Source organism: Marmota flaviventris, chromosome 10 (assembly GCF_047511675.1).
Source record: "Marmota flaviventris isolate mMarFla1 chromosome 10, mMarFla1.hap1, whole genome shotgun sequence".
Taxonomy (NCBI): domain Eukaryota; kingdom Metazoa; phylum Chordata; class Mammalia; order Rodentia; family Sciuridae; genus Marmota; species Marmota flaviventris.
Window position 1 is genome coordinate 29,962,334 of NC_092507.1, and position 25,176 is coordinate 29,987,509.

Below are 25,176 nucleotides of genomic sequence, written 5' to 3' on the forward strand. Positions count from 1 at the left end.
GGCAGACATGAAAGCTTCCCAAGTTAGCAAAAGGGTCTTCTCCACTAGACCTTGATGACCTTCCACAGAGAATCACTGGACTGTCATCCAAGGGGCAGCCTCAGAAGGAAGCAGTGCACTATATTGGTTAAGACCAAATTGGACAGGCCCAAGTTTGAATTTTGGTTAAAATGCTTATTAGTTTTGTGCACTTTGGATACTTTTAATAACAGATTGAGTCTGTTTCCTCTTGTGTAAAAGGATAATAGTACTTACAAGGCTATGTAAGGATTCTATGAGGGGACGTAGATCAAGGACTCAAAAATGTTTACTGTCGTTAATGTGATCAACTTACATTTGGTCCTGATTTTTCCTCTTGGAAAAGGAAGTTAATATTCTGAGTTTTCCACAAAGCCATAAATATTTAATATTTCCTAAATAAATTAAAAGATACTAAAGACTTCAACACACATATATTAGTCAGTCTTGTGTCACTAAAATTAAATATCTGACACAGGCTACTCATGAGAAAGAGGTTTTATTAGGCTCACAGTTTTGGATGCTCAAGGTCCAAGATCAGGAAGCATGGGGAGGCAGGGAGGGAGGCACACTGAGCTGGCTGGCCTCTGGTAAGGGCGTGGATGATGGCGAACCATGGCAGGAGCTTGAATAGAGCAGGTGGTCACACCTCTCACTGCTGAGAGAGAGACTGTTGTCCCACAATCCCCTCTGAAGGCACACCTCCAGTGACCTTGGGACTTCCTACTAAACCCCACCTCTTAAGGGTGCACCTCCCAACAGCAGCTCCCTGCTGACCAAGCCTTTAATCACAACCTTTGTGGAGACCAGCCATATTCAAACCCTAACAATACATAACATTTCTTAAGTATCTACTATGAGCCAGGGACTAGGAAGACAGAGATGCCCTGGTGGAAATCTGTTTTTTGCTTTGATCCTCAGAAAGCCTTTTTCGGGATCATAAGCCGGAATCCAGTTCACCTAACGAATGGAAATCCACCTTGACTAGAAAAGAAATTCTGACTTTTATTTTAGTACTGTGGATTGAACCCAGTGCCTTATGTGCACTAGGCAAGCACTTCACCACTGAGCTACATTCCAACTCGTTTTTTTTTTTTTTTAGTTGTTGATGGACACAATACCTTTATTTTATTAATCTATTCATTTTTATGTGGTGCTGAGGATCGAACCTAGGGCGTCGCACGTGCTAGGAGGGCACTCTACCGCTGAGCTACTACGCCAGCCCCTATATTTCAACTCTTAAAAAAAAATTTTTTTTTTTTAAATTTTGAGGCAGGGTCTCACTAAGTTGCTCAGGATGGATCTGAACTGTGGTCCTCCTGCCTCAGCCTCTGTGGGATTACAGATGTGTCCTACCACACCGAGCTCAAGTTTCTTAAAATCCAATCTTTACAGACACCTGGAAAAACATTCTGTGCCTCTTGTTGCTCCCTGACTCAGCAGAACACTTGAGGATGTTTACAATTTGGACACAACATCCTTTCATTAAAGATATTAATGATATAGATTGATTGTTGCACGACCCAGGCACTACACGGAGGACTTTACATGTGTTGTCTCATTCCATTCACACCTAACCACAGGCACCATGCCGTAGCTCAGTTTTCTCACCTGTAAAATGGGGATATTTTATTTTCCCCACATTTTTTATTGGTGCATTATATTTGTACACACTGTTGTGATTTGTTGTTACATATCCATACATACACACGATATACAACATAACAACTTAAGTTGGCTAATAACACTTCCCAGCACTTCCCTGCTCAAAATGGGGACAATCTAAAAAAAAAGCACTGGGAACAGTGTCTAGTATAAAGTTACCTTTTACGTGACTGCATGACCAATGTAATTCTGCAACCTGTACACTCAGAAAAATGAGAAATTATATCCCATCTGATTCAAATGTATGATATGTCAAGATCATTGTAATGTCATGTGTAACTAATTAAAACAAATGAAAAAAAAAATTAAAGTTACCATTCAACTAACAGTAGCCATTAGTCCATCATCCCTGTTTTACAGATGAGAAAGTTGAGGTTCAAGGAGGTTAAGGAATTTGCCCAAGGCTACAACTCATTAATAAAGGTCTAATAAGGAAGTCAGGCTTCAGTGCCCAAGCTTGCCCCTGAGGATCTGCATTCAACCTAGAGCCGCTCTACAGCTCCCTCCCCTGTATGAGCCTCTCTGACTTTCCACCTAAGGGGTCACTCTGCTGATGGGAAGCTTCCCTTCCTGCTCCTCTGGGAAGGCTTCCTTGTGCCCCTTCCCCGTGACCTCTCTAGGCAGAGGCACATACCGCCACTCTGTAGCTCTCAGCCTACTCCATGGGCCTCTCCACCCCCACCTCACCAACTCACACCTGAGAATACACTATTCCCCACACCCGAGAGCAACAGTGTCCCTGTCACCTTTGGCTCCGCCAGGCCTGGTTGGCATGGAGCAGACCTGTGTCCCTGTCACCTTTGGCTCCGCCAGGCCTGGTTGGCATGGAGCAGACCTCCATGAATGTTTGTTGGATTTGTTGGGAGCCAACTCCAGCGAGGAGTCAAGCCAAGAGTGGAGAACAATACCTGCTGGCAGAGACAGCCTGCCTGACAGCATACACTCCAGAGTGGACATGCTCATGCCCGCCTCTGGCTAGGGCCTCCTGACCATTTTGCCATGACTTCCAGTCCCTTGGCCCTGGCTCTTCCTTTGTCTCCTGCCTGTCCCCAAAGTTAGCCAGTGATGGGGGTTACCCCTAGGGCAGCCTGTACCATCCACAGCATGAGAACAGGCTTTGCACCTCCTTAATTCATTTATTCAACAAAGATTCACGGGCACCACCAATAAGGCAGGCATAGGTCTGGGTCTTGGGTACAGAGAGGAGAGCAGACCATGCAGTCCCTGGTGTCATGAAGCTTACATTCCAGTGGAGGCAACAGTTAACTAACAAGGTATGTGATTATACATCTCCACATAAAGGTAAACAATAGTCAATTAACTATTCAAGTCCAGTAGTCAGGGAAGGCCTCTCTGAGGAGGTGATATTGAAGTCAAGGGTCTGAAGAACTTGGCCCTGCAAAGGGTAGGGAAGAGCATTCTGCGAAAAAGAGAACAGCATACACAAAGTCCTGGAAATGGGAGTGAGATTGCTATGTCGAGGAAATGAAGGCAGGTTGGGGCCAGAATCCAGGAGCAAGTTTGGGACTAAAGAAAAATGAGGCTGGAAGTGGGGTTGGGACCAGACCAAGAGAGAAAGAGTTTGGATTTTATCTTTAGAATAACCATGTAACAGCCAGACGTAGCCAGTCTCAGCAACTCAGCAAGACCCTGCCTCAAAATAAAAATAAAAAAAAAAAAACAATACAGGCTAGGGATATAGCTCAGTAGTAGAGTACCCTGGGTTCAATGACCAGTACCACCCCCCCCCCCAAGAAAAAAATATATAACAGGGTAACAGAAGAGAGTTTGGACCAGGGGTAATACAATGTGATCTGCGTATTCAGATTCTCTCTGGTTGCTGTTGAGAACTGTCAGACAAGGTAAGAGGTAAGGGAAGAGACCTTGTGGACTGGGACAGTGATCTGGGGGAGAGGTGATGTGGCCATGCCAGGGTGGTGGCAACAGGTCCAGATATAAGTGGACAGACTCCAGAGACATTTAAGAGTCTATTGGAGTTTTCTCAAAAAACTCAAAAACTCTATTGACTGTCTACAACACCCCCACAGTGGGGCGGGGTGAGGGGGGAGTTAGGGCACCTGGAAAGCTTGGGAATAGGGAAAAAAAAAAAGGATCCCACTCCCCAGCCATGGGAACACACAACCACTTTCCCACAATCTCCTGAGGAGAATGAAGTTAAGGCCCAAGATGCTCAAAGCACCAGGCCATTTCCACTTAATTTCTGTGGTGGTGATGCACTGTTTAGAGCTGGGTACCTGCAACATGGAAATGTGTTTCCCACAGCCCAGGTAGCAGTGAATGCTGGGTTGGATGCTAAAGATGGTCCTAGCATCCTGGGAGCAGCAGGAGAGCAAGGAGGGGGAGATGGAGAAGTAGGGAAGTGTTGAGGGAGGAGCTGGGGAGTTCTTCCCATCCTGAGTTTGCCCCTTGTGAGAAATCTAAGTCTGGTCTTTGCCTCTGTCACCCTCTCTGTTCCCCTCTCCCCACTTTTGGGAGCCTGTGGATCTGACCTGCCTTCTCTCTATCCATCTTCCTCTGGCACATCCCCCGCCAGTGGCCCGCTCTCTGCAATGTCACCTCTCCTGGCTGAAGCACTTCTCAGAGGTTGCCACAGGACAGCAACCTCATCAAACTAGCTCTGCTTAGCAGTAAAAGAAGTACTTACCTCTTTCTCCCTCCTTGAGGAATTTCTCTTTTCAAAAGAGCTTTCTGGTCACTCAAATTGATCTCTGCCCCACTGCTCTGAAAGGGCCCTTTGCCTCCATGGTTTCTGAAAACTCTATTGATGGAGCCTGCTCAATGCAGCCTCTGGGGAAGGTGGTTCCATCAAAGGCTGGGGGTGAGAGAATCTTACCCCAGGGTGCAGGGGACATCAAAATATTTAATAACCAGTATGACATGCACACCAGTGAATTGCCAGCTCCAGGACCCCACAGCCTTGGGTCTGTCAGGCATTAACCAGATCATGGAGGTCCTGGGGAAATGCCAGGTGGTGGGGGGCACTGGGAGGCACTCGTGGGAAGCAGTTGTTTACCAACAAGTTCAGAAGTGTTTCTGCACTTTATCAACTGATATGGCAATCCTGAAAGCAGGTTCAGTCTGCTATTCCTCTGGGAAGGGTCGCTGGGCCATTTATTCCTTCTGTTAGAGGAAAATGGCCCAAGGCAGAGCTGGGGAATGGGAGCTGCCTCTGAGCAGAGCCAGCTGTGTGGAATCTGGGTGAACAGGCTCTCAGGCCCTTGACCCCCTGCGTGACCTTGAAGGGCCCAGATGCCTCTGAATGTTCTTCCTTCTGCCCCTCCTCACGGTTATTTTTGTTCAGTCTGACAGCCCTTGGCTGTGGCAGCAGTCTGGGCTCTCTGAGCCGGATGCAAACCAGGCGGCTCAGACGTCTGGTGCTGAATCCCAAGAGGATGCCTCTCTGGGTGCCATCACGTGGTCCCTCCACACTGTGTCCCCATGGGGAAAGACCACACACCCAGGAGCTGGGTTCTCTATTCCTCAGTCCTGACTCCTGCCTGGCAGTGAGGACACCCTGTCACAGAGCTTTGCCACTGCTCAGAAGCCCCCTGGCCTGGCTTTTTGAGCCAGATGTGAGCAGGGAACTCTTAGTCTCAAGGACAGTGGGTGTCTGCAGCTGGAGGGAAGTAGAGCAGGACCTGCTGGGCTTCCGTCATCCAGGCTTGGTTGTAATAGAGAATGGGTTTGTCCTGTGGTTCACAGTGATGGGGTAGGCAGGGGCAGACAGGGTGCCCAAGAGACCTCTTAATGGCCTCTGTTCAGTTACCATCTCCAGGAAATGAGACAGACAGTATGTTCCAGTTCCTTGGTCTAGGATGGCTACAGCCAGTCACTGTTCCTGACTAGGGTCTGACCTCTCCATAGAGGCAGCCAGCCTTGGACCATGGCAAGCTTCATGGTTCAAGCTTCCACCCCAGACCCATGGTTCATGAATACTGGGCAGGAGAGGGGGCTGGGCACAGCTCTTAGGGGCTCATGAGGCACTATGACTCATCTGTGCAGGTGAGAAACGGGACGGAGCCTCTGAGATCAGAAGGGGTCCATGGGAGCCGAGTGGACAGGCTGGGCTGAGCGGTGAGGAGGAGAGAGCTTCTGGTGGGTGAGGAAGGTGCTTTCACATAGAAGCCCATCCGGGAAGCAAAGCAGAAGAGGCTGCATCGTTTTTAGAGCTTCTGAATAAGAACCTTTCTTGTGATCCTGGGAGCCTGGGGGTGGGGGAGTAAGCTCAGAAAGCTCCAATTTCAGTGATTTCAGAGACCCAGGAGTGGTAGAGCACAGCACCTGCAGGCCTCCCAGCTGGCCCTGTGGGAGATGGACTGGAGACTGGCACAGCCACATAAGCTGCGGAGCCCACAGCACCAGGGGATCTTGGGGAGGAGGACTGCAGGAGGGGAACGGTGTGGCTGCTCCTGGCAGCCCTGCTGCTGGAGGCCATGGGAAGAGGGGCAGCTGGCCTCTCTGGGGGGCGGGCCCTCTGGGTGGAAGATGCCCCTCGACTGGGCAATAAATTCCTCCGGGCAGGCAGGATGGTACCAGTGGCCCTGCGAATGGGTGCGGTTCGGAGGGCTGGGATGGGGTAAGCAGGAGAGGAGGTGCTGGGGAGGACAGGGCCAGGCACACTTCCCAGGATGGTGAGCTGGTTGCTCAGGGCTGGCAGCCCTGGACAACTATGGAAGAAAGACCAGGGCCAAGCAGGGAAAGCCAGGGGGCCAGCAGGCGTGGGCGAAGGCTCCATCTCAGCCGCGTAGCTGTTGAGGTGGGAGAGAAGGCGAATCCGGACAGGGTCTGCTCGGCTGCTGGGCCCTTCCAGGACCCCCAGGTACCTGATGACCTCAGTGAGGCACTCGCGAAAACCAATGCTCCTGAAGTCAACTGCCAGGGCTCGGGCATCAAAGAATCCTGAAAAGTGAGGCACCATGAGGGCATGCTGGGGTGGGGGGACAGGCAACCCAGGGTCAGATGGTGTTCTGAACATGCCCCTTCCATTCACTCCCTGGGTGACCTTGGGCATGTTCTCTCACCTCTCTGAGCCCCCATCTCCCCGTTGGTAAAGTGGGAATAAAAATCTCTACTTGGAGTCGGGTGCAGTGGTGCATGCCTGTAATCCCAGTGGCTCAGGAGGCTGGGGCAGGAGGATCTCGAGTTCAAAGCCAGCCTCAGCAAAAAACGAGCTGCTAAGCAACTCAGTGAGAGACCCTGTCTCTAAATAAAATACAAAATACTACTTAGCTGGGGATGTGACTCAGTGGTTGAGTGCCCCTGAGTTCAATCCCTGGTATTCTCTCCCCACCACACTCACACACAAAAAAAAAAAACAAAAAAAAAACCTTTACTTGGGATGGTGAGTTGTGAGGATCAAAAGAATTAAGTAAACTATGCAACATTATTAAATAGATTGCTTTCATCACAATTCATAAGTAATGCAAAAAAGAAACTCTGTGACCAAGTTCACTTAATTAAGTAGATGCTGACCAGATGTGAAAAGACCGTGCCTGTACAGGTATACAATAACCTGTCTGCTAATGGGGGTAGATTCAGGGAGGGGAGGAGGTGACAGCAGCCATTAGAGCTTGGTGGCCCCTTGGAGGAGGCAACAGAGTGTAGCAGTGAAGCATGAAGTCTTTGGAAGCCAGGCTAGCTGGGTTCAGATCCAGACTCCGCTACTTAGCTGGCTGCCTGACTGGGCAAGTCTCATCTCTCCTGGCCTCAATCTCCTTAGCTCTAAGTGGGAAGACAATTGTTCTTGAAAGTGAAGTGAAATGGTTCACAGAAAATGTTCCATGAACAAAAAGTTTGCTATCACCTATATCTCATGCTGCATTTGTTTGTCTCCCCAGCTTAAAAGGTGGTCCAGCACTCAAGATCTGATCCTGACCCTCAGTAGCTGCAGCAGGCCAGGGGCCCTCTCTTTGGCCTGATGTCAATGAGGGTCAACCAGGTGGACTGTCCCTGCAGGCATTCAAACTCTCATTGTCTCTTCACACCTGCCACTCTCTCCACCACTTACGGGCAAAGACAGAACAGCTCTGGCCGGTACTGTCCTCATGACTGGCAGCAAATATCTGGGCCCTAGTTCATGGTTTAGGCTCCTCCAGAGGGACGGCTTGGCAGGAAGACTGTGTTTGGTATGAAGCCAACTTTCATATAAGACCTGGCTCTGCTGGATATTTAGCTATGTAACTCACAAATCCTTTTACCTGAGTGTTTTGTTTTGTATCTGCAGCACTGAAGATTGAACCCAGGGTCTTCTTGCACATGCTAGAGAAGTGCTTTACCAGTGAGCTACAACCCTACCCCTTTTAAAAATTTTTAGTGAGACAGGATCTCACTAAATTGCCCAGGCTGGTCTCAAACTTGTGATCCACCTGCCTCAGCCTCCCAAGTAGCTGGGATTACAGGTGTGTGTCACCACACCTGGCTTCACCTTGATGTGTTTGTTGCTCTTTTAAAATTAATATCTGCTGAATTCTTACTAAGTACTTCATTGTATTATTTAATATAATCCTCATAAGCTCTATTGTTATCTCCATTTTGGAGATGAGGAAACTGAGGAAGAGAGAGGTTAAATCATTTATATGAGGTCATAAAGCTAGTAAGTAGAAGAGCCAGGATTCAAATCCAAAGCCTGTGTTCTCTCTAAACCACAATTCCCTGTCTTCCCATTATTCCTGAGCCAGAAAGTAGTGAGGACAATTCCACTCTCCTGGTTTTCGTGAAAAGCAAAAGCAAAAGCATTTTGAAAGCCATTGAATGCTGCCCACATATTAGTCACAACTTTTTTAAAAAAAAAAAAAACCAGGATAACAGGAGTTGTAATTTGAAATATCTCCCCTATGAAAACTTAGTAACAGAAATCTTCACTGTTAGCAATGCATTCCTTTAACAGAAATTCTCAAAAGCAAGGATCACCTGCATTAGGTTTACTGGGCAGGCTTGTTAAACTTGCAAATCCCTAAACTCCACTCCAGATCTACTGCCCCAGAATCTCAGCAAGGTGGCCCAGGAATCCCAGGTGTGGGAAGCTCCAGGTTGGGCTACTTAAAATGCAACTGTTGGCTGGTGCAGTGGCACATGCTTATAATCCCAGCAACTTGGGAGACCGGGGCAGGAGATTCACAAGTGTGAGGCCAGCCTCAGCAACTTAGAGAGACCCTGTCTCAAAGTAAAATAAAAAGGAATGGGGATGTGGCTCAATGGCAGAGAACCCCTGGGTTCAATCCCCTGTACTACACACACACACACAAAAAAAAAAAACAAAAACGAATAAATAAATATAAATAAAAGAAGAAGCAGCAGCAGCCACTGTCCCTGTCCTCTTCCAGGGTAGCAGGTTACCTTTGGGACTTAAGTCTTTGTGGCCAGTGTTTTTCAAGTTTCCCAAATATAAAAACACCAAACAGAGAAACTTCGGGACATATTTCTTTTTGTCTGCAAGCCTTTTTAACGCCACAATTCCATGATTTTATTGTGGTGGACTAGTTTAGAATAACCAAATGAGTGACATTTATGTTCTACTACAATCCTGACACCTGCTGTGATCAGGGAGTATCCCCACAACACTGCCCAGGACATAACAGCAGGCCAGAAGTCTAGACCTACAGGAAGTGACACCAATGAATCTCCTGTGGCTAAGAATTTCAGGCAGGTCTCTCCCAGGATTTAGGAGGGCCACAGAGTGAGACCCCAGTGAGAATTAATTCCCTGAGGCTACTCCTTAGTGAGGCCCTGGGGGTAAGTTTGTTCCACTTACCACAGGGGAATAGTTTTTTACACAGAAGACAGATCCTCCAAGGTCTAAGACGGGAAAGAGCTGAGTTGAGGAAAGGGTTGGGAAAAACAGAGACACTGGAAGTGGGGAAGATGCTAAGAGACAAATTTGGTGAATATTCAACTGGGTTTGCTTTAGCCCCTCTGGAGACCGTGAGCTCCAGAGGGGCAGACACCATGTCTACTTGGCTCATCACATATCCCCATGGCCCAGCCTGAAAATATTTGTCGTGCAAATGATTCCCAAAAGAGAAGAGCATTGGTACCTGTCCCACCAGTGGCATGGAGCATTTTCAAGTGATCCACCGTCATCTGCAAGACCTCAGCTTTCTCCAGCTTGGAAGAACCCTGTAGGTACAGAAGGCAGGGAGATGCGGCTCCAGCTGACTTCTGTCGCTCTCCTCCTCTGCCCATTATCATGTCTTGATTTTCTCAATTCTTCCTGGTTTTCCCACCACTCGCATTCAGGATCCTGCTTTGGCCAAGATCTCCAAATCTCACAGATGCTCTTTATTTCTCACCTCAGTCTTCCTGTCTGCAGCACCACTCAGCTTCCTTTCTGAAACCCCTTCTCCCTGGACTGCAGCAACACCACTTCTGCTTTCTCCTTTCACTTTGCCTCTTGCTCTGCCTGTCCCTTAAATGGGTGCTTCCCCCAGTGGGCACTGGCCTACTTCTCTTCCAGCTCTGCCTGCTCTCCTCCAGGATCTCATCCACCTCTGTGGATTCATCCCTCACCAGAATGCCACTCAGACATCCCCACCTGCCTCCCAGAGCAGTGCTCCTGGGAATACAAGATCAGCCTCAGCGTGCTCAAGCCTTAGCTCATCATCTTAGTTCCAGAGCACTTGCTCTTCCCCTGTTCTTTCTTGGGAAATGTCTTCTAAGTTCACAGACCACCTGGCCTCTCAGAGAAACCTCAGGGTCAGACACTCTACACGACACCTGAGGGCAGACACCAGGTCTAGTTCATGGCTGGTCCTGTGAAGGTTTCAGTGAACATATGTGGAATGACTGAAGGAAGGCAGACGACCTGTGACAGGTGCCTTTGAGCCTAGGGGAAGAATCTTTGAAGCTGTTGCTTCAACTGCCTGACTCCTCGCTGTAGTCCCCCCACCGCAACATGTTCATGATAAGGCACTCACTCCCTGAGCAGCCTACTCCACTTTCAAACAGCTCTGGAAATGTCAGGAGACAGTCACATAGTCCTGTGCTCTGACTCTACTCTGCTCCTTGCTATCTGGGTGATCTAGTCCAAGTTACTTCTTTCTCTGCTTCAATTTCCTTACTTGTGCAATGGGCAGAACAATTGTTACCCTTCAGGATCATTTTTAGGATTCCATTCAAATGGACGTAAAGCCACAATACCTGAGGCACCTCACCAAGCATGAATTTTCATTCCCTTTGTCCCCTAGCCGGTGACAGATATTCAGACATGATCACAGCACCTCAGGCAGCTGCTACCCTTCAATAAGAGATACCATGGGAAACAAACCCTATCTGCCATCCACCCAGTATTTCCAGTGGCACAATCGACAATGTCACATACCTGTTTCTCAAAGGCAGTGGGGACTAAGCGCCGCAATTCAGAAAGGCTGCTGTTTATGCGATCTCGACGCCGTTTCTCTATGATCTGAAAAGCAATGACAAGATGTAGGCACTTGTCATGGTTTCCAATGTACCTTGATGAATGCTGATTTATATCTTTTCTCACAATATTGTTGTGAGCAAGTTAATGTTTTACCTTTTTTTTTTTTTTTTCCAGTGCTGGGAATTGAACCCAGGGGCTGTCACATGCAAAGCAAGTGCTCAACCACTGATCTACAACCCCAGTCCTTTAAAGGATTTTTAATTTGAGACAGGGTCTTAATACATTGACCAGGCTGACCTTGAACTTGAGTTCCTATTACCTCAGTCTACTGAGTAGTTGGGATTACAGGCATGTGCTGAGGCATCTGGCAGAAGTAAAACTATTCTTGCTTTATGGAGAAGGAAACCAAGGCCCATAGAGGAACTATAATTTGCTTAAGGTCACAGAGCAATACAGTGCAGCTCAGATCTCTTACTTTAGTCTGTAAGAGTGATATGCAAATTGTTCAGGCACTGGTACTGCAGGACACCAACAAAATGGGAACACCAGCCACAACATTGAAGCCGGCCCTGGGGGCCCCTGTTGGGCCAGGGTTACCCCTTCAGTTGCTGGGTCAGAGGCAGTCTGAAGAGCCCTAGGTATTGTTCTCTCCAACTGTAAAGGGCTCATTCACACTATCTCCTCCCTCACAATCCTGGTAGCAGGCCAGGCGTGGTGGTGCCCGTCTTTAATCCCAGTGGCTCAGGAGGCTCAGCAGAACCCTGAGCAAGACCCTGTCTCAAAATAAAATATAAAAAGGGCTGGGGATGTGGCTCAGAGGTTAAGTGGCCCTTGGTTCAATTCCCAGTACCAAAAAAAAAAAAAAAAAAAAAAAAATCCTAGCTGCAGAGTACTCATAGTAGGGCAGAAATTGTGACGCCCTCCCACCCTCATATATATATATATATATATATATATATATATATATATATATTTTTTTTTTTTTTTTTTTTTTTTTTTTCCCAGAGAAACTCAAAAAGCTGAAGGTAGAAGTGAGAGGCACAGCTGGTCTCTGCCAGACGCCAGGTCTCTGGATTCAGAATGCAAAGCACAGCTGCATCCTGGGATGGGGGACTGAATACGATGGACAGCAGCAAGCAGCAAGCCTCCAGATTCCCAGTAAGCAGGAAACTGCTTTCCCTCCTTAGCACTGAAAAGAATGGAAAGCTTCAGGGTCCAAAAAGGGACGGAGATAGGGTAGAGGAACAAAAATAAGAACAGCTGATTGTGTGTTGGGTATTGCTCTGCATTGCTCCAGAGAGCACTGCATTAATACACTTCACCTTCAAGCCAGTTATTTGGGGGCAGGTATTGCTCTTATTTCAGTTATACCAATGAAAAAATGAGGCACAGAGAAATTAAGTGACTTGCCACAAATGTCCCGAATAGTTACTGGCAGCGTCAGGATTCAAACCCAGGCAGTTATCTTGGGGTGATGTTTCCGAACAGGTTTATGGACCAACAGATTCTGGATCAACCTTGTCTGGGCCACTCCACGGCTGAGAAAGGCACTCACCCCTCTGCGTTTCTTCCTGGCTTGCATCTGCGAAGGGCTGGGAGAGGACAGCGGTCTGGCCATCTGGCTGAGGAGGAAGAGAAAGGCTGGTTTCTCAGAGCTCGGGGACCATCTTCCTGGCCTGGGCTGACCTGGGAGGCAGGGCCATTTTCAGGCACAGCCCCCACCCGCGCGGCCACTGGCTCCCAGACAGGGAAGAGCCGCAGGGCAGGCGTGGGAGGGGGCGTCGGCTCTCCCTTTTTCCCTCAGGGCCCATTTCTCTGCCGGCCAAGTCCTCCCAAGTACTCTGAGCTTCCTGCCTCCGAGCCTCGCGCGGCCGCTCAGACTTATCTGGACCCCGACCTGGTCGCCCCTTGTCCCTCTTCTCTTGCGGCCGTCGGGGAACCGCGAACTGTGGCGTGGCTGCTGGGTCCTGCAACCCGATTCCGGAGGCGGGCCGGCGGAGGGCACGGGCCGGCAGTGGCCGGGCTGGGGCCGGGGCCGGGCGGGTTGGGTTTCAGAGGGAGCCGCTGGGAAGGAGCGTGGAAAGAGCAGATGCCGCCGCTTCCCACGGGCCGGCTCGCCGCCCGCCCTCTGCCTGGCCCGCAGCTGCTGTCGCCTCCCACGCGGCGCGGCCGGGGGTTGGGGGGAAAGGGGGAGGCGGCATCTGGGTCACAGGCCCCTCTTGCCTGCTCCGGGACACTGTTTTGGCCTCCCAGAAGGCTCTGTCCCCCTTAACCTCGGCCTCCCTCCCACCTGGGACCTTCTTTTGCCGCCCTGGCTGGATGATGGATGTTTGTTCCCATCCCGGGATTTCCCACTATAGAGAAGAGGCTCAGACCCAGGGGGTTTCCTGCCCAGACTTTTACTAAAATAATCTCCAACCCAGCAGCTGTCTTCTCAACAGGTTTCTCTCCAGAGGCTCTCTGAGAATGGAGAGGTTCTCTGGGAGGCACTGAGGTATCTATTCTTGGGAGGCCCTATTAGGGCCCAAGGCCTGGGCTGGATTCCTGAGCTGGCCTCAGCCCTCCAGGTGCTCAGCTCCAAACAACTTTAGACAATCCCCTGCCGTTTTGGGATGCCAAAGGTCACACAACTTAACAGGAACCCAGGAGCTTGACTTCACCTTACACCTGCTCCTTGACCCCCTGGGTTTCCCATCTCCAAGAAAGCATACAGCTTTGAGGTCTGCAGGCAGACACCTGGTATTGTCTTTGATTCTTCCCCCATCCTCACCCCTATCTCACCAAGACCTGCCCATTCCATGTCTAAAATACATCTCATGTCTGTCCTCTTTATCTGGATGGCTCCTCTCAGGACCACACCCCTATCATTTCTCACTGGAGGACTCTAAGAGCCTCCTGTTGAGTCACTCTTTTAACCCACACTTCTGGCAGAGTGATCATTTAAATGCAGATTTGATCTTGTCACTCTTCAGTGGCCAAGCTGACTCTCCTCACCTCTTAGACCCAACTAACTCTTGCTCTGTGTGCTCCAGTCTGTACTAACTCCTTTCTGCAGTTGCATATACTGTTCTCCTAGTCTAGAAATCTCCAGTCCACCCAGTCTCCCCACCCTAAGCTGCAACCCCTTTGCCTAGTAACTTCAACCATCTTTTATATCTCAAACATCACCTCTCTTGGGAGCCTTTTCTGACATCTATTCTCCTGCTAGATGTCCCCTGCTCTATACTCTCCCAGCTTCCTGAATTCACAGCATTTATACCACTTTGTTGTTTTATATTTATATGGTTATTTGATTAATGTTTCTCTCTCCAGCAAAAACATAAGTTCCACAAGGCAACAGATCATGTCAGTTTCATTCACTATTGTAGCCTGAGTTCTTGGCAAGTGGAACTTGGAACTCTGCAGAGCTCATGGTAGAGCTTCTTCCTCCTGTCCTCATCTTTGCATCACTGAAGAACAGAGATATGCATAAAAATCTATGTTTTAGACCTTTGTGGAATGTGAGCATATGTGGCTCACCAGAAGAGTTCCACCTATGTGACTATACTCTTGGGATTTGAGATTGGATCATTTTCATCAACACCTCAAAGACAGAAGACTGTAAGAGAAACCAGATAGCTTTGGTCAGATCCTACTGCTATGCCCTGGCTTTGTCCGGCCACATCTGGAAAAGTATATCTCCCACCCAAACATCTGGCCAAGCAGAACTGGTAAGAGGCCTGGGGAGGCTCCTGGGAGGCAGGGCCCAGTGAGCTAGGTCCAGGGCTCAGATGGCTAGATCCTGAGATCTGTAGGTCTGTAGGGCAACTTGTTTTCAAAGCTTCTCTGGTTCACTGGGGACAAGCCCCAAGAGCCAAGGTACACTAAGAAACACAGTCTTTGTTCCCCTTTGCTGGATAAAGCATCTCTGGGGGTATTGGGTTAGTCTTATGCACGTCACTGCCTCTCAGCCTGATCCCTCCTCAGGGACCATCTGTCAGAGGCTGACGCACCCATTCCAGGGCAAGGCAGGTCCGCTGTCCCTTTTTTCAGTCTTCTGGTCAGTTTTTCTCTGCAGCATGACCTGCCCTTTCCCTATATCTCAAAAGCAAACCTTGCTATACAGTTTTACTGATGCTACTACATGTATTTCTCTCCTTTGATCCTTAGGAAAGTGCCATTTCACAGATGAGGATGCTGGACCTCAGGGAGCTAAAACAGCTTGCTCAGCCCACACAGCTGCTAAGGAGCAAAGCCAGCATGGGAATCCATGTCTTCTGGCTCCCAATTCAGCATTGTTTCTCTCCTAAGCCCTACTTCCTGTCTGTCTGAATAGTCCTCCAGTCCCCTTATCCTTCAAACTCCCAGCCAATGCTCATTCCGGCCTGTGATCTTGCCCTGACAGTGGGAGGAGGGGTGGCAGCCTCTCCCCTGAGAGTCTGAAAATAAAAAAGATTTTCATGAACCCAGAGAGGATATGATGACCATCAAGATCTGCTCCATGGCCCTCTAGGAGGCCCCAGCCAGAATTCCACTGCAGTGTCTCTGGAGGCAGGGTCAGCTTTCCAGGTGGTCCAATTGCCAGTCCTGACCACTCTCAGCACTGATTCCCAGCAGAATCCTTGCAGATGACCCCGCTCATTTTGCGTCAACCAAAGGAGAATCTCAACGTTCCCAAAAGTGAATTTTGGAAAGTACTAAGCCCATTTGTAAAATGAGAAAACTTAGAGATGGGAAAGGATCTTTCCCAAGTTACATAGCAAATGAGAGGAATATCCAGAACTAGAGCCAGCTCTACTGCTTTTAAACCAGTGCTCTTGCTAATATACCCCAAATATTCATCATCCCATCATAACCAGTACTTTTTGTTCTAGAATGCACTTCTATGTTTGTCTGTCTCATTTGTTGCATAAAAGCCCTCTGAGTTCATTATTATTTGGGCCGTTTCACTTTTAGAAGAAGTGATCATTTCATAAGTGGGGTGACAGACACACTCAGTAATTTCAGTCTTTGGACTTCCAGTCTTTTCATTAGAGCATGCTGCTTCATGAGCATGCGCCCACCCCACTGCGACCCCTTAGAGAGCAGCATTTACTGGAAGTTACCTTGTGCCTAAGCAAGGAGCTGTGTGCTTTACATACAAACAACCTCATCAAAGCTTCAACCTGTGAAGCAGTATTGGCACCCTGTTTAGTGAGAGAGAAAACTGAGGTTCAGAAAGGGTAGAGTCACTTGCACAAGTAAATGGTAAGGAGAGTCAAACTCAGGCTTATCTAACTTCAAAGGCCACCAGTCCTTAAATCACGTGGGAACAACCCACAGAGCCTGACATGTGACGGGTGCTTATTACATGTTTGCAGAAGGGTAGGGGAGAGGCTGTATACACTTTAGACCTAGAATATGTCCGGGAGCCAGGTTCAGCCAGAAGTTTGGTGGGTGATTCCCAAGGATGGGGCAGATACCCCAGCGACAATGGAACACACCCTATTCTTCCCTCTCATATCTCAGAGTGTGGGGGATTTGTGCCCTGCCACTGACCCTGGCAGGCTGCTGCCCCAGCCCTGTGGCCCTTGTCACTGTTTATCTGGCTTTCTTTGTACATAAAGCTCTTCTTCCCTGAGAGTTCCCTGAGGGCAGAGCCTGAGCAGGATACATCTGGGCCCCAATGCCCAGCCCAGGGTCTGGGCCACAGCAGGCATAGTTCAGCAGTCCCTGAATTGAAGCATTTATGTCTGCTGGGGGGAGGGCCTTCTGGGGAGTGCTACAATGAGGCATCTATAAGTCAGTTTCTGCCAGATGTCCAGCTGCTTCCCTCCTCGGAGGGGTCTGCTCTTCTAAGAACAGGCTCTAAAATTGGGGTTTGGCTGAAATGACAAAATGCTGTGGAGGAAAAAAAACTGTACTGACCCTTTATGCCTTAGCTCCAATACACCACCTTCAAGAAGCCCTCACTGCCATCTTTGGTTATGAGTGACCCCTCCCCATATAGGAATCCCTCTCTCTTTTCATTCTGTTCACAGTCTTTGTGTGATCTGGCAGTCACTGCCCAGGCTGCACACTCATGGAGAACAGAAGCCAGCTCTGATAAACCTAGATCTCTGTTATCAATTTTGTGCCTCTGACCCATGAAGACCCACTGAATTTGAGACCCCTCCACCACCACCACCTGGTGTTGGGCCCTTCTCCTGCTGGCAGGACAGGCTCAGAGAATTGTTTCTCTAAACAGCAATTTCTGCTAAGCAATTTGAAAAGGCTAATATGTTAAGCTTGGTGTGGTGGTATACTCCTGTAATCCCAGCAACTCAGGAGGATTCAGGAGGAGGATCACAAGTTTGATGGCCAGCCTCAGCCACCTAGTGAGACCTTCCCTCAAAATGAAAAAAATAAGAAAGGCTGGGAATGTAGTTCAGTGGTAGAGCACCTGCTTAGCCTGTACCAGCCATTGGTTCAATCCCCAGCACTGGGTGGGGGGGGAGGCTAATATGTTACATAGGAAATTATATGATACAAAATCCAAACCAAACATAAGATGTAAGAGGGATATCTAAAGTCCTATCACCTATTATAAGCTATTAATAATTAGTAGTTGGTGGCGTTTCACTAGGATGTGTGTGTGTTAAAGAGGTACTAGGTCTCAATCCAGGATCCTTCACATGCTTGGCAAGCACTATACCACTGAGCTATACCCCCAGCCAGGATCTGTGATTGAGGCAGGCTCTCCCGGCCTCAGAAAACTAGAGAGCTTTGAACTTATGAAATGCCTTTAGAAATACCCCTAGAAAGGAACTGACTCTCCTTCTGTTCTAGAGAGTCAGGTTTGGATGAGCTAAGAGACCTGAGGTTGTTTTCCCTTTCCCACTCCCATCCTCCTTTATTTTACTGATGAGGAAACAGGCTCAGACAGGGAAACCGATGGCTCAAGGATACATGGTGGTAGAGCACTTGCTTAGCATGTGTAGGGCCCTGAGTTCAATTCCCAGCACTAGAGTGGGGGACTGTTGGGAGTGAGGGATAGGGGTGGAGGGGGAGGAAAAAAAAGAAAGAAAGGAAGACAACATGGTGAGTTGGTGGCAGATGTGGGGCTGGGATCCAGGCTGGCAGATTCCCAGTCAGTCCTGCAGTTCTTTCAGGGTGTGTGTCTGACACTAAGCATTTGGTGATCCAGGGACATTAGGCCCTCTACTAAGCATTAGGCCCTCTACTAAGCCCGTGACATACATTTTCTCATTTGATTTTCCCAATACTCTTATGAAGTTGGTTTTATTATTATTATATATATGTATATGTGTGTGTGTGTATATATATATATATATATATATATGTGTGTGTGTGTGTGTATTTTATATATATTTTTTTTAAATTTTACAGATGAGGAAACTGAAGCTTAGATAATTCACAGAGCTGGAAGTTGCAGAACTATATAAGTACAGTTTTTTCTATAAGTTTGAAGCAGATCGGAATATTCATCAAGAGAACAATGACTTTGGCAACAGAGTGGTTTGGTAGAAAGAGCTCTGAAATTGGAGTCTAGGTCTTTGCAAGTTGGCTATTACTTTCTTTTTTTTTTTAATATTTATTTATTAGTTCTTGGTGGACACAACATCTTTGTTTGTATGTGGTGCTGAGGATCGAACCCGGGCCGCACGCATGCCAGGCGAGCGTGCTACCACTTGAGCCACATCCCCAGCCCCGGCTATTACTTTCTTCAAAATCCAATCCCTAATTCCAAAGTCCGATTTGCTCAAAGGAGGAGATATTTTCTTCCCCCTGAAACTTTTTGTGAACTACACGAAACTGCACCCAATCTAGGGTAAGATTGGGGAAGTGTGATCATTCTGCACTTAAGCACATTCTGGACAGGGAGCGTGGTATCGACAGTCTGTGGGGGTTTCTTAAGGTCTTCAGGAAAACTCTGAACTGGTGACCTACCATGGGGCCTTTCAACAGAAAGACCACTACCAGCTGGCCATCGAGCCCCTGAGCTGGATTCTACCTCCATCCCAGCATCCTGAACCCATAAGTGGCCGAGAGAGCACCCAGGAGTACCAGGCTCTGGTGCAATCAATGGCACACGCCCCCTCACCTGACTCACGCCTGCGGGCTGTCGCGCACACCTGCATCTCAGGCCAAGGGGTAACCAAGGACAGAGACCATGCTCAGCAAGCCCGGCGGGGCGCTCTTGCTCGTCCTTAGGTCCCCCATCCTGACCCTTACCTCAGATCGCCTTCGCTGCCCACGTCGATGGGTCCGTCGGACTCGCAGTCGGAGCCGCTCGGCTCCCTGGGCCGCTTCATGGCGAGCGCAGGCTGCCAGGGGCTCCGGCCCACGCTCCGGCTCCGAATCCGCCGTCGGGCCCCGCCCCGGCCCCGCCCCGGGGCGCCAACGCCGCCCTTTCCCAGGGCCCTTTCCTGCACCACAGCCCCCGGCGCCTCGGCGCCCCCTCGCCCCCGCGGTGACGCGCCACCGAGCCGTGGGAAGGCCCCGGGCGGTCACCGCCCCCACCGACCGCTGGGAGGTCCAGCTCCGCTCCGCCCCGCCGCGGCCGCCGCGCTCTGGGTGGCCTTGGGCAGGTGCCCTGGGAGGCCCTGCGGGGACGCTGAGGGTCCTCGGCTGTCCCTGGGTCGCCCAGGGCGCTGCCAGCCCTTGGAGACGCGGCTGTGAGAAGCCCTAGCGTCTGCGAGGGCTGATCCTGCACCTTTCTACTTCCCACCCGCACCAGGGGCAGACACGTTTGGTCTGGTGAGGTTGGGGCGGGGTGGTGACTGTGACCTGATCTTCCACGAGAATTCCCCAGCATCTCCTTCCATAGGATATCAAAGCAAGGGGAGTGTGTGTGTGTGTGTGTGTGTGTGTGAGAGAGAGAGAGAGAGAGAGAGAGAGAGAGAGAGAGAGAGAAAGGGGTGGGGGAGAGAACACACCATGGGTGGCACAGACCTGTGACAGGTTGGGGTCAGCCCCAAAATGGATTGCTGAAGTGCCTATGCCCGCTGAGAAGGTTGAGCTGTGCACACGAGGGCCACACTTGCTTTGGTGGGGCGTGTCCCTGGGAATCAACTCTAAGTTCACCAAAGGCAGAGCTGTCCTGGGAAGCCAAGAACGCCCGGAGAGGGCTCATTTCATAAGCCCCAGAATTCAGGGAAAAGGGGAGCCCTGTGCCTCTCTTCTTACACCCACCCCCCCAATAGCAGACTAACTGTTCTCTGGATGGGAGTTCCAGCTAACCTGCCTGTAGAGGGACTCAGGGAAGATTCTCAGATTCACCCGCCATCCTCATAGGTCAGTACCAGAGAAACCCCCAAGAGGCAGAAGGGAGCTAAATAGAGCACCCTAGAGGGTAGACCTCTTGGGTATGGAGGAAGAGATGCGGTGAAGATTAGTGTGGTGGGCGGGATACTAGAGAAGTCTTTTTCCTCTGCCCTGCCCACCAGGACAGGCATAGAAGAAAGCCTCCTTTCCATGTGGAAGAGTGGGGTTGATCATCTGAGAATAACTGTACTTTACCCCATAACAAGACCTGCTTGGGGACACTTGATTACCTGTCGGGAAAGAACATGCCTGTGTTTCCTGCCACACAGGTCCACAGACAGTGGGCCACGGGCCAAATACATACAGGCAGACCTACACACTCATAAACAGCTGGGAGGAACAGCCACCCCTCAAGACTCTTGTTCTAAATGTCCTGGACACTCACATAACTTATGTGGGGACATGCCAATGAAGTGGAAACCTCAGCCAGCACAGAAATTATACAGTCCATGCACCATGCATCCCCCAGACAGGCAGAAATCAAGGGAGCCTCTCAGACATTTACCCTCTGTATTTAGTTGAGAGGAAAAAAAAAATGGTAGAGGAGCAGATTCACAGGGGAAGGGGAAGGTCAAGGGTTCTTCACATGAACTATCCCAGGTTATCAAAATATAGTGCACAGTTAAACAGGGGTTCTGGAGTCCAGAGAAGCAGTTTAAGCCAAATACTTAAATTTGGAAGTCATTAGATAATAGATGGTATTAAAGCTAGGAGCAGGTGAAATCTCCGAGGAAGTGTAGATGGAGACAGATGAGTCTAAATGATAACATTTGGTGAGCATTTATTATAATACCAGAAAAGGTTCTAAGTGTTTTGTAAGTAGTTACACTTTTAATCCTTGACAACCTACAAAATAGTACTATTATTATTGTCCCCTCTTTACAGATGAGAAACAGAGGCAGAGAAGGGTGGAGTAATCCGGTCTAAGGTCAACAGGAACAGGTAGTAAGTGAAAGGGCTGAAATTCAACAAAGCAGTTTGGTTCCAGAGACAAGTTCCCAGGGTTTATTAAATAACCTGGGGGCGCTCTATCACTGGGAAACATTCCTAGTCCTTTATATTTTATTTTGAGATAGGGTTTTATTAAGTTACCCAGGCTGGCCTTAAACTTGCAATCCTCCTGCCTCAAGCCTCCCAGTAACTTGGATTACAGGCATGTGCCACCATATTTGGCTCTTATAGAGCTCTTAGACATTAGGCTATCTGATCTAGTACCAAGCCAGGGCCACTGGGCTGGGATGGTAGCTCAGTGGTAGAGCACTTGCCTTGCATGCATGAGGCACTAGGTTTGATCGTCAGTATCATATAAAAATAAACAAAGTAAAGATATTGTGTCCATGTACAGCTAAAAAAAAATTTAAAAAAATAAAGAAGTATGGCCACTGAAAGCTTCGTCTCTGTCTGTCCAGCTTCATCCCCAAGCTCCTCTGCCCAGCCCCTGCAGCTGCTAGAGCCTTCCAGCGATTCTGCCCCTGCTTGTTCTGCCCTCAGGGCTTTGCATTGCCTCAGGGCGTGCCTTCTGCCCCGAACTGCTCTTCCCTCTTCATTGAGGTCTTTGCTCTAATGTCACATCCTCGGAGAGGACTCGTCTGCCCACCCTATCTAACTAAAATAGCCACTGATCCTGTCAGCCCTGCCTTCCACATCACTTTATCTTCCTTTACAGCATCTAGTGACATGCACATGGCTGTGTTTGCTTGCTGTTCATGTCCCCCACAAGAAGGTAAACTAGTTGAAGGTAGAGATTTGTGTCTTGTGTCATTGCTGACTGTCCAGCACCTAGAACTGGGCAGGGTGGGTAGTATGTGTGCAGTGAATACTTGCTGGTGGAACACCAATTTGAAAAGCTCAGTTAAGATTGCAAAAAAGCCAGGCCAGAGGGAAATGTGAAGTCCAGGGGTTGTTTTGCTTTTGCTTTGTTTTAAGATGGGAGGGAGTAGAACATGGATCCAGTGGCAGAAAACAGTCACCCGGAGGGGCCTTTTCATAAAGGATTCCACCTTGACTGTGAAGTTCTAGGGGGGGGGTCCAATAATTTTTTGTTATTTAATATCATGTCCTTAGTGCTCAGCAAAGTGCCTAGCACATAGGAAACCTTCCAAACTATCTGTAAAATAAATTAATAATAATAATTTTTATTGCATTTAACATGTGCTAAACTCTGTACTGAGTACTTTGACATATATTAACTCATTTAAACCTCACAACAGCCCTATAAGAGAAATTTCTATTATTATTCCATTTTATTGAGACTCGGAGAGGTTAAGTATCTTACCCAAGATCACACAGCTAGTAAGTAGCAGAAATGGAATCCTAATTCAAAAGGCTGACATCTGAATTCATGCTGGTAACCACTGCATCATGCATTAGAGTTGGGTGGGTGAAACAGGAGATTCTTACACTAAACAAGGAATAAGGGCTGGATTCGATGGGGAAGAAAAAGGAACAGATTTGAGTGATGTTGGGCTCCTGTCTAGATGATGTAATCAAGGGAAGTGACAGGAACCACTGCAGAAGATAGGAAGATCAGGATGTCCGAGCTGTTTGTGGGACTCAGGGGACACCCAGGAGGAGAGTCCAGAGAGCGGTCTGAGCTGGAGTAGAGACTTGGCAACTGGTCGTTGAAGTCATTGGGTATGTGAGATATCTGCCCCGAGAGCTAGAGGAGAGGAGAAGGAGGATAAGATCCCGGGAAACAATAGCCAAGGAGGAGGGGAATCTGGCAAAGATGGGACACCAGGGTCCAAGGCAAGAAAAGCGTGACATGAGATCCAGAGGTCAGAGAGGACTTGCATGAGTGAATGGAGAAGCAGAGTCCAGGAAGGGCCAGACCCTGTGGACCAAAAGTGTTTGAGGACGCAGAGGAGGGCTTGGAAAAGCAGCCAGTCAGTGAGAGAGGGAGAACCAGGCAACTTGGGGGCCAGCAGGAGGAATTTGCTGGCTGGAGGACTCCGGAGCAGGCAGAGGGGTGGTGACTGATAAATGAAGCCATGGGAATATGTGAGATATCTGTCCCACAGAGTTAGTGCCGAGCAAGAAGGGAGGAGAACCTAAGACAGGTTGGGGAGGAGGGGGACCAGGTATGAGCAATGCCGAGCTCCTATCTGGGGCGCCTAGGAGTGTCAGGAAGTCTCAATTCAAAGGGAGGGAGGCAGAGAGGGGACCTCTATATTTCCCATTTCTTATCACCATTCCCTGGAGCTTGTGTAAGCAGGTTTCCAGGGACAGGTTTCAGCTCCAATGATACTTTATTCCTGACCCCACACTAGGTCAGCCCCCATCTTCTCTTAGGACATTTGGATTACTAAACTGAGATGGCCCCGGCTCCAAATGGGAGCTTGCATGTGGGCCATGTGCTGGATCAGGATTCCAGAGACCTCCATTGGGCCAGTCACTGGGTCTCTAACTGCTGGTGGAGGGGCTGGGGGGGTCCTGGAGGAGAGGGTGATTGGCCGAGATGCTCTTGGCGACAGATGGTAGTTATTAATTGTGCAATAACTTTTGTCTGTCTCTGGGATTGGTCTGTAATCCCCATAAAAGCAGGGACCATGTCCAGTTTGGTCACTGTCTCTCCCTGGTGTGTGACAGTGTGGGGGGCATAGTAGGTGTTTGGTAAGTATTGGCTGAGAGTCGTGTGAAGGGTGGAGGGGCTGAGGGCATCTTCTTTGTGGAGAGGGCAGTGTCTGGTCCTCCTGGGAAAACAGCAGAGTCACAGTGGGGACTGTCTTGGTCCAGGCAAGGCCTGGAGCACCTTGGTGCCACTCAGCCTTCTCTCTGCAGGGCCTTGCTCCTCCCTTTGTGTCTGGAGGGACAGAAACATACCCGGGACCACACAGTGAGGCCTTGGTTTTCTCGTTAGTAAAATAGGATGATAACAACGTTATTCGCTCCATAGGTTTCTGTGGGGATGAAATGAGGTGTTTAATTAATTAAGTAATTTATTTGGTACTGGGGATGAAACCCAGGGGCACTATACCACTGAGCACACCCCCAGCCCTTTTAATTTTTTTGAGACAGGCTCTTGCTAAATTGCTTAGGGCCTCACTAAATTGCTGAAGCTGGCCTTGGATTTGGGATCATCCTGCCTCAGCCTCCTGAATTGCTGGGATTACAGGTATGGTGACACCACGGCCAGCTGAAATGAGGTGTTTAGAGTGAGTGCCGAATGTTAAACTCATTCTCCCCAGTTGAGCCATCTACTCCTTGGTTTTACCTCCTATAAGTCTTATTCTCATCTGTAATAAGAGAATAAGATTGGCCTCATCCAGGTATGGTGGTGCAGGCCTGTAATCCCACTAACTATGGAAGCCGAGGCAAGAGGATCACAATAAACCATTCCCCGATTTTTATCTCTAATGCAGACCTTTTTTCTGAGGTTCGGGCACTCACTCCACTGCTCAGTCTCTTCACACTCCTGCATGCTCAGCCCTAGCGAGGGCCTCCTCAGGCTCTCTGTGCCAAGGCCCAGACCTCGGGCATCCCCATCACTACTTCCCTGTCCCAAGTTCTAGCCCAAGAACACTCTGAGCCTCCTTCCCTTACTCCCTGACCCCTGCTCATCTCAGGCCCTTCCTGTCCTCCCCCACTCCCCTGGGACCCATCAGCACTCATTCCCCACCTCCACAGCTGCTGCCACAGCTGGTCAGTGACGGAATGCACAGCTGCTAGAAGCCACATGTGTGGAATAGGCAGTACACAGCTACCCCTGGGGCTGGTGGGGTCAGGGGTGGGACCATCTGTGTCTGTTTGTCAGTCTGCAACACATACACATGAACACACACACACACACACACACACACACACGCATGCATACTCCGGATCCCTTTCTC

At 49.2% G+C, this 25,176-nt stretch overlaps 1 protein-coding gene across 1 annotated transcript; it reads right to left on the bottom strand.

The window, feature by feature from the left end:
* Positions 1-425: 425 nt before the first annotated feature.
* On the bottom strand, positions 426-19,460 carry Heyl (hes related family bHLH transcription factor with YRPW motif like). The gene is made up of 5 exons (XM_027925682.2): positions 19,256-19,460; positions 12,618-12,684; positions 11,021-11,104; positions 9,738-9,819; positions 426-6,603 (listed from the first exon to the last, which is right to left on the bottom strand). The coding sequence occupies exons 1-5, from the start codon at positions 19,333-19,335 to the stop codon at positions 5,930-5,932; spliced, it is 987 nt and encodes a 328-aa protein (XP_027781483.1). The 5' UTR covers positions 19,336-19,460; the 3' UTR covers positions 426-5,929.
* Positions 19,461-25,176: the final 5,716 nt, after the last annotated feature.